The sequence below is a fragment of the Leuciscus leuciscus genome (genome assembly GCF_965113295.1).
Source record: "Leuciscus leuciscus genome assembly, chromosome: 6".
Lineage (NCBI taxonomy): Eukaryota > Metazoa > Chordata > Actinopteri > Cypriniformes > Leuciscidae > Leuciscus > Leuciscus leuciscus.
The window spans coordinates 37523343-37537979 of NC_138730.1; the positions used below are offsets into that span (position 1 = coordinate 37523343).

Genomic DNA, 14637 nt, shown 5'->3' on the forward strand with positions numbered 1-14637 from the left:
TCTCTTAAAAGGGCAGACGGCAGAGCCCTTGAATTGGGCACTTTGGAGGGAGCGGGGCACTTGTGTGCCATTATGTTGATGAAGGGAGCAACGAAAGACAACGTATTTTCCTCATTATTTTCACCTGGGATGTTCCCATGACAACGCAGCGCGTGTCCATCAGCTGAATAGCTGTTCTTACCAGAAATATAGTATTATTGCTGTTAACATAACTGTTGCAAATAAATATACATTTTATACAACAAAGTTTTTAAAATATGCGTTATATCTGTGTGCGTGTCTCCACTTTAAAACTTGCCGTCTCATATTTGGACCCTAGCTGCATTCTAACATTTCTTATGAAACTTATTTTAACATAACATGACAAAATGTGTACAATGTAACTGATGTATAGATTAATGTCTTTCCCTCTTTCTCTCTATCTTTATTTATTTATTTATTTATTTATTTATTTTCGTCTTCAGCTCATTGTTCTTTTTAGTATTCGTATGACATTGAACCGTCTATGCATTGAACATATTGTAAATACATTTTGTATATTGTATACAAAGTTGTATGTCATAAACGTGTCATCTCTGTATGTTTTGCCAAAAAAAATTTATAATAATAAAAGTAAACAGCTGTAAGCACGTCCCAGCCGGGTCCGTCACTTATTGGGTTCCCCGGAAACATTTCCGTTGTGTTCTGTCCTATTTGCAGCGCGTTTCTGTATTTGTTTGTGTTGTGAACTTTTGCAGCGCGTTTCTGTATTTGGTTGTGTTGTGAGTATATGGAGCACACATGTGTTGTGAAACTGATGAAGATGTTTTCTTAAAGTCCAACTGAAATCAAAATGGACCGTATTTACTTTGTTAGCGCATTTTACTAGTCTTGTGGTGAACAATTAATCCGTGCAAGTTAAAACACAAAAAAAAAATTGTTTGGCTTCGTAATCTTTAATCAAAATCTGAAAATGCCCCTCCCCTCTGCATTGGAGGACCTTCCCTGATGACGTAGGTTTGAGGACTTAGGTTGGGAAACGCTTAACCACTCCCCTCAAATCGTTAGTCTGTAATGAGCGAGAGATGGAGAGGAGGAGCGCTAGAGTAAAACCCTGCCCTCTGTTCAATATTCCTTTTCACTGGGAAATACATCACAGCACTGGAGAAAAGTCGTTTGCAACTTCCGGTTCACGCGGACTTTAATTTGCAGGTGTTTTTCTATTTGCATGTGTTTTCTTCAGTTGCAGCGCGTTGAGCTCTCTCGGCCACCGTAGTAGTTTATACATTGACCCGCGCATCACTGATAGGCAGGCGGCAAAGAATCAGAGTCCAGTAACCAGTCCAGGTCATACACGGAATAAACGCTCGGAAATGTTTGCATGGCAAGACAAGACTTCGCAATGAGGAAGCTGGGAGAACTGTTTAAATTGTTCAGAGTCAATGGAAAACACCTGTGAGTCAAATCAGCCACAGGTACGGGGTATATGGGAAATGAAGTCCAAAGAGCTAGTACTCAGGTGATGGTGACCTCTGGTGGTGAGCGGAGGGAGCCACAGAGGCTGAATTCGTGACAGCAATTTTTTTTCATCATATTTTATTTAATATTGTGAAAATTATTCATAAATAATGTTTTTTTTTACTAAAAAAATGAGATGCCTACTCAGATAAATCAGGCCTACGATTAATCAGATCCAAATAGAAATACAAAACTAGCCCTAATTGAAAGAAAACAAGTTGACAAAAAGATTGAATCCAATATTGGGTGATAATATAGCATAACAAGTGATTTATAAGCATTTTTTATAGGCTGGTCATTTTTGACCGGGAACATCACAAGTGTTATAGGGTTTTGGACACAAAACACACTGAGGGTTGACTGTTTTAGGTTAAAAACTTTATTCATTTATAGCCCCCACAATGACACTTCATATCCTACTCTACTTGATTGATCTCAAAAGCTGAATATGCTGTAGCTTGACACTTTTCACTGCTGTTCTCAGTCCAGCTGACCTGTGTGTGTGTCTTAAAAATCTTTTTTCTCAGAAAATGATGTGCCCTTGAAGGCAAAAGACTATAAGAGACTAATCTTAGAGGGTAAGTTTAAGAAGTTATGGACTATTTTCCTTACACAACTGTAAGACAATTCACGTAAATATGATAATATCCCATAGAAGAAAGCATGTGCTACTGTTTCAGAAAGATAATTGACCATAATAGATATATTAAATCATATCAGTATAGATATATATCATAATAGAGTAAATGACAGAATTGTAATTTCTGGGTGAACTTTTCCTTTAAGCTCATTTCAGACTTTCTACTAAATCCATATTAGCCTGTCTTCATACTGCTTTATAATCCATCCTTAGTCCATCTGACATGAACTTTAATTGTTTTAAAGATCGGCGATCCAGATTGATGTCACTCATGAACCCCTTTTATGTAAGTAAAAAGGGATTTTATGTCGTATGTTTGGTGTAATGACACATACACTGAGGCCATAAGGTGTCTTAATTTTTAACCAGTGTTTTGTGTGTATCTCTGTCTTTTGAAACGACAACTGTGCTGGAAATTTATTTGGACAGTACTGATGGGAAAAAAGTTATATAATTGAACAAATAACTGAAAACTATAAAAATCTGAAACCTTTTAATCAACATAAATTTGTCTTCTGTTGAAAAAAAATACACTTCTACTTGTATTTCTCCCTTTGACATTTTATAAAGTTGTCTGACAGTCTCTTAAATCAGCATGGAGAAATTTTTTGGCCCATTCTTTCATACAGAATTTTTTTAACTGATATTGTAGAGTTTCTTAAATGTATGGCCCACCTGAAAGTCCTCCCACAGCAGTTCAGTTGGATTGAGATCTGGGGCCTTATGTATCAAACCTTCTGCCTAAATAATTGTCTAATTCAGCGCGTCACTGACAAAACAATTTGAAAATAAAACATATAGGCCTATATCTTACTGTTTTCTTCAAATTCTATCCTTCAAATACAATAGTATTTTTTTTTATAATATTGGGAAGACCCGGAACTGGTTATCATTATGCTAGGCACTATCTATCTGTGCCTGACACCAACAGCACCTGCATGCAGCAGAGTTAAAGCCTACTTTCATCAGACTTATTCAAAATGGACCGTTTGATCAGCGAGCGAGTCCTTCAGTGTCTGTAATTATACTGTCTTTATTGCCAAGCCATCTGCTTAGACGGAGTAAGTGCGCATTAGGCCTATTGATCATTATTAGTGTGAAAATATATTTTTTTGAATACCAGTTCTGCTATTTAGAACACAATTCAAAGCGGAATTATCCTGCGCCAAGCAATCCTCGCTGTAGTTAAAACATTAAAACAGCATTCAACAGAAAAGATGTTCAAAAACAGCGTTTCTACTACAAATATTTATATTTAAATTCATATAAAAATATGAATAAATTATTAAAATACAACTTTGCGATAATGATTTAATGAAATTTCAGTGAAAATTTCAGGGCATATTTAATCTAAATGTGTATACCAGATGTAAAACAGTTTAAATCAATCTGTTTACTTCATTACTTTGCCCACTCCAGTAAAAGAGTGAGTATGCACGGTCTAGAGTGTCCGTACAGTGCGCACATAGGCTATATATGCCTAGTTTATTTTTTATAAATCCTGATATATCAGGTCCCTGGACTTTGACTTGGCAATCCACTTTCTTTTCTTTGGAGCCATTCCTTGCATGTTTTGTTGAAAAGTCTACTTTCTGCTTTTATTTTGAAAACCATGTCCCTGCATGGGTGGACATTTTTCAGAGGTCTAATGATTTACATATTATTCCAGATATTTGGAAAAAATCTATTATTATACCGATTCAAAAAAGACCTCGTCCTCAAGAGTATAACGACTATTGCACAGTCGCCTTAACCTGCATTGTGATGAAGTGTAGGCTCATGTAGGCTTCATCCTTAATTGCTTAGCTTCCATTTAGACCAATTACATGGTAATACAACTGGTAATCCCAAATCTAATTTTAGGCACTTGAGTTATAATTAAATTATTACAGTTAAATTATTTAATTATAAGGCATTCTATCTGTTAATAGTGGTGAAATGCCACTTCATCTCTATGACCTAATATGTTGGAAATGGAAGAAAGGTCATATAACACTGCAGAATTCTTGTATCTGCTTAACATGTTCATAAAATCTGATTTCATGTGTTTTAATTCCATAAACCACCTTCCAGTCTGCAAAAAGATTTTAGAATAATAATTTTAAAGCAAAAACATACTAATAAATAGTATGGGAAGAGAATTTGCCAAGTGTGTTTACAAGTAGTTGTACAGTTGAATTTATACAGTGACACTGAACTCCCATATACAGTACCAGAGGAGCCTGTGATCTGACAACATGTTTTAGAGTTTATAGTTTAAATCTTGAGTTGACAAAACACAGTGATATAGTTTATATTTGAAAAAACAATTACTTTCAGTTCATTCTCTATAAATGGAAATATAATTTAATATTAATATTTAAGTATAATGTAATGTTTTGTTATTTTATGTTGATTCCATGTGACAAGCTTTTAATCAATCTCAATCTCAAGCTCATTTAATGAACTGGTTTTCCTGCAGGATAGTCCCTACTGCATTCCAACTCCAAGCCGCCTGTTTGAGTCTAAAGGTAGGCCCATATTTCGATTTACAAATTAGAACACTGAAGAACACTGCTCTGATAAAAAAAAAAAAAAGAAAGTAAAACCAAAATGGTACTATTGGATGACCAATTGAAGAACACTGAACACCCAAAGGCTCTGTTCACATTAGTGACTGTTGTGTATTGGGAGAGAATATGCTCCTGTATGTTTTCAGTTACTGGTACAGCTTATTATTATTGACAGCATTCTTTAGAGTTTAGAGAATCTCATCAAAACACAAAATGAAATAGTTTATTGTTTTTTAAAAAATAATATTTTTATTATTTTACAATATTTTTTAAAACAGTAGGTATAGTGCAATATTAAGTTGTTTTCTGTTGATTTAAAGTTGATTACTGTATATGCTATTATATTTTGTTATTTAATCAACTGTTTTTCTTCTAGAATCTCAAAGGACTTTACATCAATATAAGCTGTCAATCATACAGAAGTATGAGAGTGAGTGTAGCTTCCTGTCTGGTAAAGAAGAGTCATTGTCTGTCCTGTATTCTGAACCAGTGATCATTCAGAAGAAGAAAAGCAGCTTTAAGAACATCCACGTGAATATGTTATTTCAGTCATGCGGTTTAATGACCGTTATTCTCCAAGGCGACTCTGGCAGTGGTAAATCCTTAATAGCACAGAAGATCATGTTGGACTGGGCATCTGAAAGGTTATACTCTGGACGTTTTGGTCTAGTTTTCTATCTGAGGTGTGAAGAGCTGATGTGTATTTCTGAGGAGATGAACTTAATTGAGCTCTTGAGCTACAGCTGCAGTTTAACATCTGATCAGATCTCACAGATGTTACAGCAGTCACCAGAGAAGGTGCTTTTCATCATTGATGGATTTGATGAGCTGAGACTCACACAGGACATTTATGACATGTCAGAAAACACTGATCCACTTCAGAAAGCCCCACCTGAGGTCATTCTTTGTGGCCTAATGAGAAGGTACCTCATCCCTGAGGCCACACTGCTGGTCACCACCAGAACTAAGCACACTGTGAACAAGCTGCAAAAAGTACAACAGTGTTTCTCTGAGATCATGGGCTTGTCTGCAAGTAAGGTGGACGGGTACTTCCAGAAGATCTTCGGAAAAGAGTTTGAATGTGTAAGAGCAAATGAAACCCTCCTCATTGCCTGTTCCAAACCTGTTATCTGCTGGATCATCAGTGAGATGTTCAGAGTTGGTGCAAATGTAACAAGTGAACTGGAAACCACCACCTCCATCTACACTGACTTTGTGTCCACTCTACTGAAGCATCACTGCCAGGGTTTGAGTCAGTCTGTCCCGACCCTGCTGAGGAGTCTGGGTCAGCTGGCAGAGAGAGGAATGCTGGAACATCAGGTCTTGTTTGATGAGAAAAGAGTGAATGAAACAGTTTCAGACCCTGATGGCAATCCATTCCTGTGCAAGTTCCTCATTAAGAGAAGAATCCACCAGGAGACGATGTTCAAATTTATGCATCTCAGCTTTCAGGAGTTCTTCACCGCTCTGTACTATGTCCTTCTGGATGAAGCAGAGTCCCAGAGGAAAGAGAGAGAGCTGCTTCACACTGTAGAGAGAGGATGGGCTCTGTCCTGTTGGTCTGATAGAGACTTTTCAATGACAGATGTAGAAGTTAGACATTCAGAGTGGCTGCAGCCTGTGATTCTGTTCCTCTGTGGTCTCTGTAAGAAAGAATGGATCCCCTCATTCTTTGAAAAGCACAACATGTCCGTCTCTATCAACACAGAATCCCAGATTAAGGAATGGATCAATCAGTGCTCACAGAGATATCAAAATGAACACATGCTGTTCATTCTCCATTGTCTCTATGAGCTTCATGAGAAAAGCTTTGTTGGGAAAGTTTTGGAAGGTTTGATTTTGATAGATCTGTCAAATATTCCACTGAAAAGGACAGACTGTTGGGTGTTGAAGTACTGTTTACAGTGCTGTGAACACATCAGAAACCTGAAACTCCATGTAACATCTGATGATCTGAAGATGCTTCAGCCTGAACTGTACCGCTGTAAAGAGCTGTGGTGAGCGAAACTTTGTGCCTTTTCTGACACGTCATCAACACATGACATTTTACAGCATTTACATTTTATTTATAGAAATTTCAATACATTCACTTCTCTTGGAGCTCTAAATGTACATTTTATCTGTTTCAATACGTATGCAATATCACACAAGCAAGAGTGCTGTAGTGCTGAATATGAGCACAGCTGTGATTCATCCTCGAGTGTAATCTGATATTCAGTACTACAGCAGTCATTATTGTGTGATATTGTTTTGATATTTACCACACACTGCTTACTCCACAGTCACTGAGAATCACTTTTCTGAACCAGACCGGAGTGAGAGAAAATTCTGAGTCAAAAAATTCTAAAATGTAAAAAAATATGCTCTAGGCAAATTTCTCGTCTCTGTTTAAAAATGCTCCCATAGTCTGAATCACTGCAAAAACACACACAAGCCCAGAATTAACTGTTTGTGTAATAAAGATCAAATCTGATATACTGTCTTTTTTTACTTTCAAAGGTTGATGATGGATCACATTTCACACAATGTTGATGGTTTGATCTCAGCTGCTGGTAAAGGGAAGATTCTGCATAAACTCAAGTAATATATAATTCATTTTAGAATAAAACTGTACTCATTGCCATATTCAGTTGTTCAGTATATTTAATCAAGTTTATGTCATATCTAATAATGAAATGCACTCATTACATTTTGCCAGTTTACAGAAGCCTGAAACCCATGAAAGTGGATTTTGCCCAGGGATACACACTGTGTCAGTCAGAGATGAAGACATCACGTATGAAACTCTAATCACTTTTCACATACAAAATTGCAGTCTCATCCTACCACCTGATGATTATTATAAACCTATACTGATGTTTATATCTGTGAATGCTTCAGGTTGTCTTTTAGCAGTTCAGTGATCACATCATTGACTCTAACCTGTCCAAGCTCAGTGGTTTCCACCATCGACTCTGTTGTACAGTTTAAGACTTATCGACATTTGTGAGTAGAAGCTTCATTCTTTCTTTTTCAGATAAACCCCCTTAAGAATGCCTGCCATTTACTATCAAAAATATATTTAAATAATTAGTACACCCAGAAATGATTATTTACTCACCCTTGTGTTGTTGCAAAGCTATAAGACTTTCATTCAGCAAATTTGTTTCAGAGGTAAATGAAAGTCTTATGGGTTTGGTATGAGTAAATGATGAGAGAATTTTCATTTTTGAGTAAACTATCCTGTTAAAGATCTTACATCATGATCAATTGGTAGATTTATTAGGTGTTTATTAGATTAAATTTTTTTTTTTATTCATAAAAAATAAAAGCATGTACAGTATATCTAAGCTTTGAGCCTGAGAACCAGCATTTCACATTTACTTCATCTGGGTTTTGTGTTGTTTAGGGGTTTTGTGGCAGAGGAATCTAGTCTGTTTGTTTTCCTGAAATCACTGTCTGATTTGAAGAAAGTCTGTCTGGATGGTTCACGTCTGAGTCACACATTTGCCGCTGAAATCCTGTCCATCATTCAGGCCTGTCCCAGCCTGACTGAACTCAGGTAACTGCAGTATCTGAGCATTCACAAAGGTTTTATGTCGTTTTCTTATTACTATTGTGAAAATTACAAATATATCTTAACAGTTTTTTTTCCATTTGATTACTCATACTAATTATCATAATAACTAGGTTTTCCCCAGCAGCCATTGAGCACAATAAACCAGACGCGTTTATAGTTGTAGAATTAATGAAGTACATTTTTTTAATCTTTTTCAGGATACATTCCAGATATGGATACATGTTAGAGAAGTCCCTGAAGGAATCATTGAAGAAGATTGATTGGACCCTGACTGTGTAAGAGTTAAATATTAGACTTTTTTAGCGGTTTCTTTCAGTTCATTATGAAGGTTATGTTCTGTAGACATACAGAAAATGATAATTTTGCTGTCATCATGTGTGTTTAATGTTAGCTGGGGAAATTCAGTGTTGATCAAGCCAGATGAGAAGAGATTCACAGTGGAGAAGAACATGAAGAAAGAAAAGAGTGAGAGCAGAAGTAAGCAAATAGTTTTTTTTTTATAATACAGACTCCTGCCATAGAGCTTGATCTGTGCCTTCATTATGTACCTCATTATAACTCATATTCCTGAGAATAAACCAAATAATCTAGAGAACTGACAACAGCCCAAACATCTGATAGTAAAGCGTTCACTGTTGTATTCATGATTAGAAGAGCCACAAATGATGACAGATGCTTTCTTTAGTTGATTTTATTTGAGTCTGACTGAGTCTGCTCTGTTTTAAGCAATTAATATTGTAGTTCCTAATAAAGTTATCGGCCAAGTGGCAGGTAACTCAGGTTTATTTACCTTGATTTAATTAATTTGTTTTATTTAACAAATCCCACTTTCACTCTTACTTGGTGCTTTGGGATATGTTAATTTTAGGAGTCAGAAAACAGAAAATAATCTCAATGTAATATGTAGTTTCAAGTTACACAGTAATGTTCCTAACAGTAATTTCATTAAATCTGATCTGATTTTCTTTGCTTATAAATGTTGTATGTAGGCTAACATATGAGTCTACTTATAAATGGCTGTATCTGGAAAAAAAAAAACCTGTATTGTGTGCAAAAGGTTTTTGAATAACCCCAGTTATTTTGGACAAATGGTTGATGGTTTCACTTGTTCTTAATGGTGTTAAAGTGTTTGAATTGTGTTTTGTCTGACAGAAGGAGAGAGTTCAGGAGAGAGTTCAGGAGAGAGTTCAGGAGAGAGTTCAGATTCTGGGTCTTGCTCCTCGTTAAAAGCTGAATCATCTTCAGCACAATCAGTGAGTAGAAGCTGAAGAGTCTTTCTTGTTCTAACAATTATTATTTTTTGTTTGTGATATTTATGTGTGAATGAATTATTTTGAATCTATTCTGGAGATGATTTTGAAGATATAAAACATTCTACTAAAAACAGTGGTACGGTATTTCATTTAATTACACTCTTTTGTAATCCCATTATTCAGAATGTTTACATTTAATCTTTTACATACTGTAACATGACATTTTAGAGGATAAAATATACTCTTTATACTTTTCTTTATTCAGTCCTCAGAAGATGCAGAAGTGTTCACACCTGAACTACTTCAGGGAGATGATAAAGACAAACACAAAAATACATACAGGTATTGAAGACTTATCTTATTTTTGGACATTGTTAGAATGTTAGCATACTGTTTTGACTCTATAAAGTTTAAAAATAAAATGAATATTATGTCTTCCAGGTTTGTGTGTCCACATGCTGGTCAGTTTCGTTGCAGTCTGACCAGCCTTGTGTTTGTGATGGAGGGTGAAGGAGAGGTGCTGTATAAAACTGTCTCATGGGATCCTCATGTGTTAGATGGTTTGGGTCAGATGCAGCCAGCCGGACCCTTGTACAACATTGACTGTTTTCATGGTTCAATCTCACAACTGCACTTTCCACACTGTGAAATATTCTCTGGTATGTTTATTTCTACATCCTAAATATTTATGTTTCACAGTTGTTAACTTGAACAACTGTATAGAATTTAAGGAACAATGGGTCTCATTCATGAAACATTCGTAAATATACGAGTAAATATGTGAGTGATTTGCACGTAAAGAGACCTTCCCGAAAACTCTTCTCCTGATTCACAAATACTTCGTAAACGTCAGATGTGATAGTGAAATGTGTGTGTGTGTGTTAATGAATTCCAACAAAGTCCTTTTAGGCAAGTCGTGCCACTCGGCCGCCATCTTGGCAACGCCTCCGGGCAGCTATTTCGGACAAACAAGACCAGGCTCCTATCTAAATGAATGGGCAGAGTCAGAACTGCACTTTCACTGGTCACCGGGACATAAAAACTGCATGTATAGAAACAGCAGTAAAATATGATAAAAATCGCTGAAAAAGTTTGATGACTTTGCCCCAAAATAAGGTTTAAAACGCCTTTTCCCCCGCAGGTTATACTTTTACTACGCATGCGCAAGGGTTCACGACACCAACTTCATTTACGTCTCTATCCAGAATGCCGGTGTTGTGCAATATTCAATGTCAATATTGTTCTCCATTATTTAAATATAAGCAGGTTTGCACTTTATCAGTAATTGTATAGATCAGTTGTTTTAACTATTCATTAAAATGAATCGGTTTAAAGGAGTCATTAGTTCGCGAATTGGACGTGTTGGATTATCCCAGCAGTTAGGACATGGACATCCCACAAGGTTAGTGTCAACACAGAAAACGTCTCCGGTTACTTTCGTAACCTCGGTTCCCTGAAAGGCAAGGAACGAGACATTACGGATGTCGTATATGGGAACTCCTCTCATCCTTCACTTCCGCTGAAATCTTATAGGCTAACGCCAGCAGAGCTGGCCAATTGACGCAAATATGCAAATACTGAAACACCGTTGCAGTTATAATGCAAGTGCAGCGTCAATTCCCTTCAGAATCGAACAACGCTAAATAAATAGCGAACACGGCGGCGAGCGTAATGTCTCGTTCCTTGCCTTTCAGGGAACCGAGGTTACGAAAGTAACCGGAGACGTTCCCTATCAAGGCTACGGAACTCGACATTACGGATGTCGTATATGGGAACTGTATAGAATCCCGCCGTGGCAGCAACTACTGAACAGACCCAATACAAACCTCGCCCCCAGAGTGCAAGTGCCTGATAGGCCGAGATTGACAAATAGCGAACCTCTAACCTCTGATAGGTCCAAAGGGACCAATCACAAGCTCACCAACACTATCTGGAATTTGCATATCCCGAGCAGTATAACTGGGGGAAGGTTGCACTGTAGACCAACAGGGCAACAACAACAGAGAAAGCCAACGCATAGCGGTGACAATAGTACAACACACAAATAGCACACAGAACAACTCATGAGCAAAGTGCAGAGCAGCTCTCTTAATGCTGTGTAAGCGATCAACTCACCGAAAGCACTCGAGACGCAACAGAGGGTAAATCCAACTTGTAAAATCTGGCAAACGTGTTCTGAGAAGACCAGCCAGCCGCAAGACATAAATCCTGAATAGACATACCCTTAGTCCAAGCCCACGAGGAGGCAATCGCCCTAGTCGAATGGGCCTTGATGTTCAGGGGACATTCCTGTCCCAGGCAATCATAAGCCAAAACAATAGCGTCCACGATCCAGTGAGCAAGCCTCTGTTTTGAGACCCCCCGTCCCTTGTTGCATCCACCAAAGCACACAAACAGCTGGTCCGATTGTCGAAACGCTGCCGAGCGAGAAATGTATTCTCGGAGCGCTCTGACTGGGCAAATAGCACTCTGAGCATCCGAACCCTGAGAGGTTGATGGCTCAGCGGACAGGGCAGGCAGAGAAACGATCTGCGCTCTGAACGGGGTATTGAGCGACTTAGGAACGTAACCCGGCCTCGGTCTGAGAGTAACATTACAGTTTCCCGGTCCAAAGCGAATACAATCTTCACCTACAGAGAAAGCCTGTAAATCCCCAACCCGCTTCGCCGAGGCGAGAGCGAGAAGCAGAGCCGTTTTAATCGATAGTTCCTTAATGGCAATCGAGGCTAGGGGCTCGAAAGGCGGTCGTGACAAAGCCTCCAAGACCAAAGCTAAATCCCACGGCGGCACAGAAGGCGGCCGTGCAGGGCACAATCTCCTAGCTCCCTTGAGGAACCGTGTCACCGACGCATGTCTACCGATAGACTGTCCGTCAACAGGGGGGTGAAACGCGGCAATAGCGGCCACATAAACCTTCAGAGTGGATGGCAGGCTCCCTTCATCCATCCTATACTGAAGGAAGCGTAGAATATCCGACACAGAACAGTCCGCTGGGTCTATGCCGACATCCTGACACCATTTAGAGAACACACCCCACTTCAGAGCATACAGGCGCCTGGTGGACGGAGCTCGCGCCTCCGCGATGGTATTCAAAACCCGCGAGTGCAGCGCGTCCCGCCCGCTCAGCGACCCTGTAGCGGCCACACATGGAGGCTCCACAGCGCGGGGCTGGGATGCCAGATCGTTCCGCTCGCCTGAGACAGAAGGTCCTTCCTGAGCGGAATCTCCCATGGCTGCCCTGCTAGTAACCCTACCAAATCCGCGAATTGTCCGAATCAACACATGCCGCTGCTCCAGCTGAGACCGGAAGGTTTTTAGAGCTAGAGAGACCGCTTCTAGTTCCAAGCGATTTATGTGCCACTCCATCTGCTTCTCTGACCACTGACCCGAGGCGGGCTTGCCCAAGCAGACCGCTCCCCATCCGGTGGATGAAGCGTCCGTCAGGACCTCCACTCGCCGCGTCACTAAGCCCATAGGGACACCTGAGCTGAAGAGATCTGGGTTCCTCCACGGGGCCAGGGCGCGGGCGCATCCGCTGGTGACCATAACGCGCCTGTGGCCAGAATACCACGCACTCGGGGGAACGCGCGCTTTCAGCCAGAGTTGAAGCGGTCTCAAATAGAACAGCAGCCCCAGATGACACACTGAAGAAGCCGCTGCCATCCGTCCCAGTAGCCTCTGAAACTCTTTCAGTGGGACGAGCCTGCCAGGTCTGAAGAGACCGAGAGAAGAACTCAGAGCCTCCGCTCGCTCGGGGGAGAGGCGCGCTCTCATTCTCACCGAATCCAAGCACACTCCCAGGAATGTTATCGTCTGGCTCGGTGTGAGCACACTTTTTTGGACGTTCACCCTCAACCCGAGCATCTCCAAGTGTCGAAGGAGTGTATTCACGTGGCTGACCAGCGTTTCTCTCAACTGAGCGAGAACTAGCCAGTCGTCCAGATAGTTCAAGACGCGCATTCCGCTCGATCTGAGGGGTGAGAGTGCCGCGTCTACACATTTTGAAAACGTTCGGGGGGCTAGGGCCAGTCCAAACGGAAGCACCGTATATTGGTACGCCGAATCCTCGAACGCAAACCTCAGGAATCGTCTGTGACGCTTCACTATCTGAATGTGAAAGTAAGCGTCCTTTAAATCCACTGAAGCGAACCAGTCCCGGGGGCGAATTTGCGCCAGGATTTGCTTCAGTGTTGTCATCCTGAAGGCGCGCTTGTGAAGCGCTCTGTTGACAGGTCTCAGATCCAGAATGGGGCGGAGACCCCCTCCCTTCTTCGGCACAACGAAGTAGCGGCTGTAGAACCCGCTGTCCCGCTCGCTCGGGGGAACTGGTTCTATAGCCTTCTTCTCGAGCAAGCTGCACACTTCCTGCCTCAGCACATGAGCGTTTTGGGGCAAAGTTAATGACTGAATTACGCCGCGAAAGCGGGGTGGTCTGCGTTTGAACTGAAGTGTGTACCCGCGCCGAATTATATTCAACACCCACGGCGAAATGCCCGGAATAGCTTCCCACGCTGCCTGGAAACGACTGAGCGTGGGCTGATCTAAACCTGCGGTCATCGCCGCTGCGGTCATGGCCGCTATGTGAGTGCTGGGGATAGTTATTGACCGTGACTCTGCGCTGCTCGAGGGCAGGGCGGGTAACACAGTGTGTGGTGCAAGAGGAGAAAAAAGCTCTGTTTGCGGGCTCCTCTGCGTCCTCCTGTTACCCGCCCCTTGCCACTGACCGCTGCGGCCCTTACGGGCATCCTGTCCCGGGCGGGGCGCTGTCTGTCTTCTGGCCGCAGCCTGGGGTTGGCGGCCTGAGGCTGAGGACGAACGAGAGCGCGGCTGCGGCGGCGGCGGCGCCCTTCGCGGAATGACGTGGCTCATAGCCTTGGCCTTTTTCTGCGTCTCGGAGTAACGCTCGGTTACTTTCTCCATGGCGTCTCCGAACAGGCCTGCAGGGGAAATGGGCGCATTCAGGAGCGTCTTCCTGTCGGCTTCCTGCACGTCCGACAGGGTGAGCCACAGATGCCTGTGGAGGACCACGAGGAAGCCCATAGAACGGCCGATCGCCTGGGCCGAGCGCTTCGTGGCCAGGAGCGCGAGGTCCGTGGCCGAACGGAGATCTCGGATGGCGTCAGCGTCAAGAGAGGC

The 14637-nt window shown here is 41.1% G+C and overlaps 1 protein-coding gene across 1 annotated transcript in view; it reads left to right on the forward strand.

Annotated features, from left to right (window-relative positions):
• LOC309501395 (NACHT, LRR and PYD domains-containing protein 1 homolog) overlaps window positions 1–14637 on the forward strand; it is a 52309-nt gene that overhangs the window by 15555 nt on the left and 22117 nt on the right. Inside the window, exons 4-16 of the mRNA XM_082173467.1 lie at window positions 2025–2075; window positions 2383–2423; window positions 4599–4647; window positions 5066–6686; window positions 7189–7269; window positions 7388–7465; window positions 7570–7674; window positions 8078–8230; window positions 8446–8523; window positions 8640–8713; window positions 9431–9501; window positions 9767–9843; window positions 9943–10160. Of these exons, the coding sequence (XP_082029593.1) occupies window positions 2025–2075; window positions 2383–2423; window positions 4599–4647; window positions 5066–6686; window positions 7189–7269; window positions 7388–7465; window positions 7570–7674; window positions 8078–8230; window positions 8446–8523; window positions 8640–8713; window positions 9431–9501; window positions 9767–9843; window positions 9943–10160 (2697 nt within the window). The remainder of the gene's footprint in view (window positions 1–2024; window positions 2076–2382; window positions 2424–4598; window positions 4648–5065; window positions 6687–7188; window positions 7270–7387; window positions 7466–7569; window positions 7675–8077; window positions 8231–8445; window positions 8524–8639; window positions 8714–9430; window positions 9502–9766; window positions 9844–9942; window positions 10161–14637) is intronic.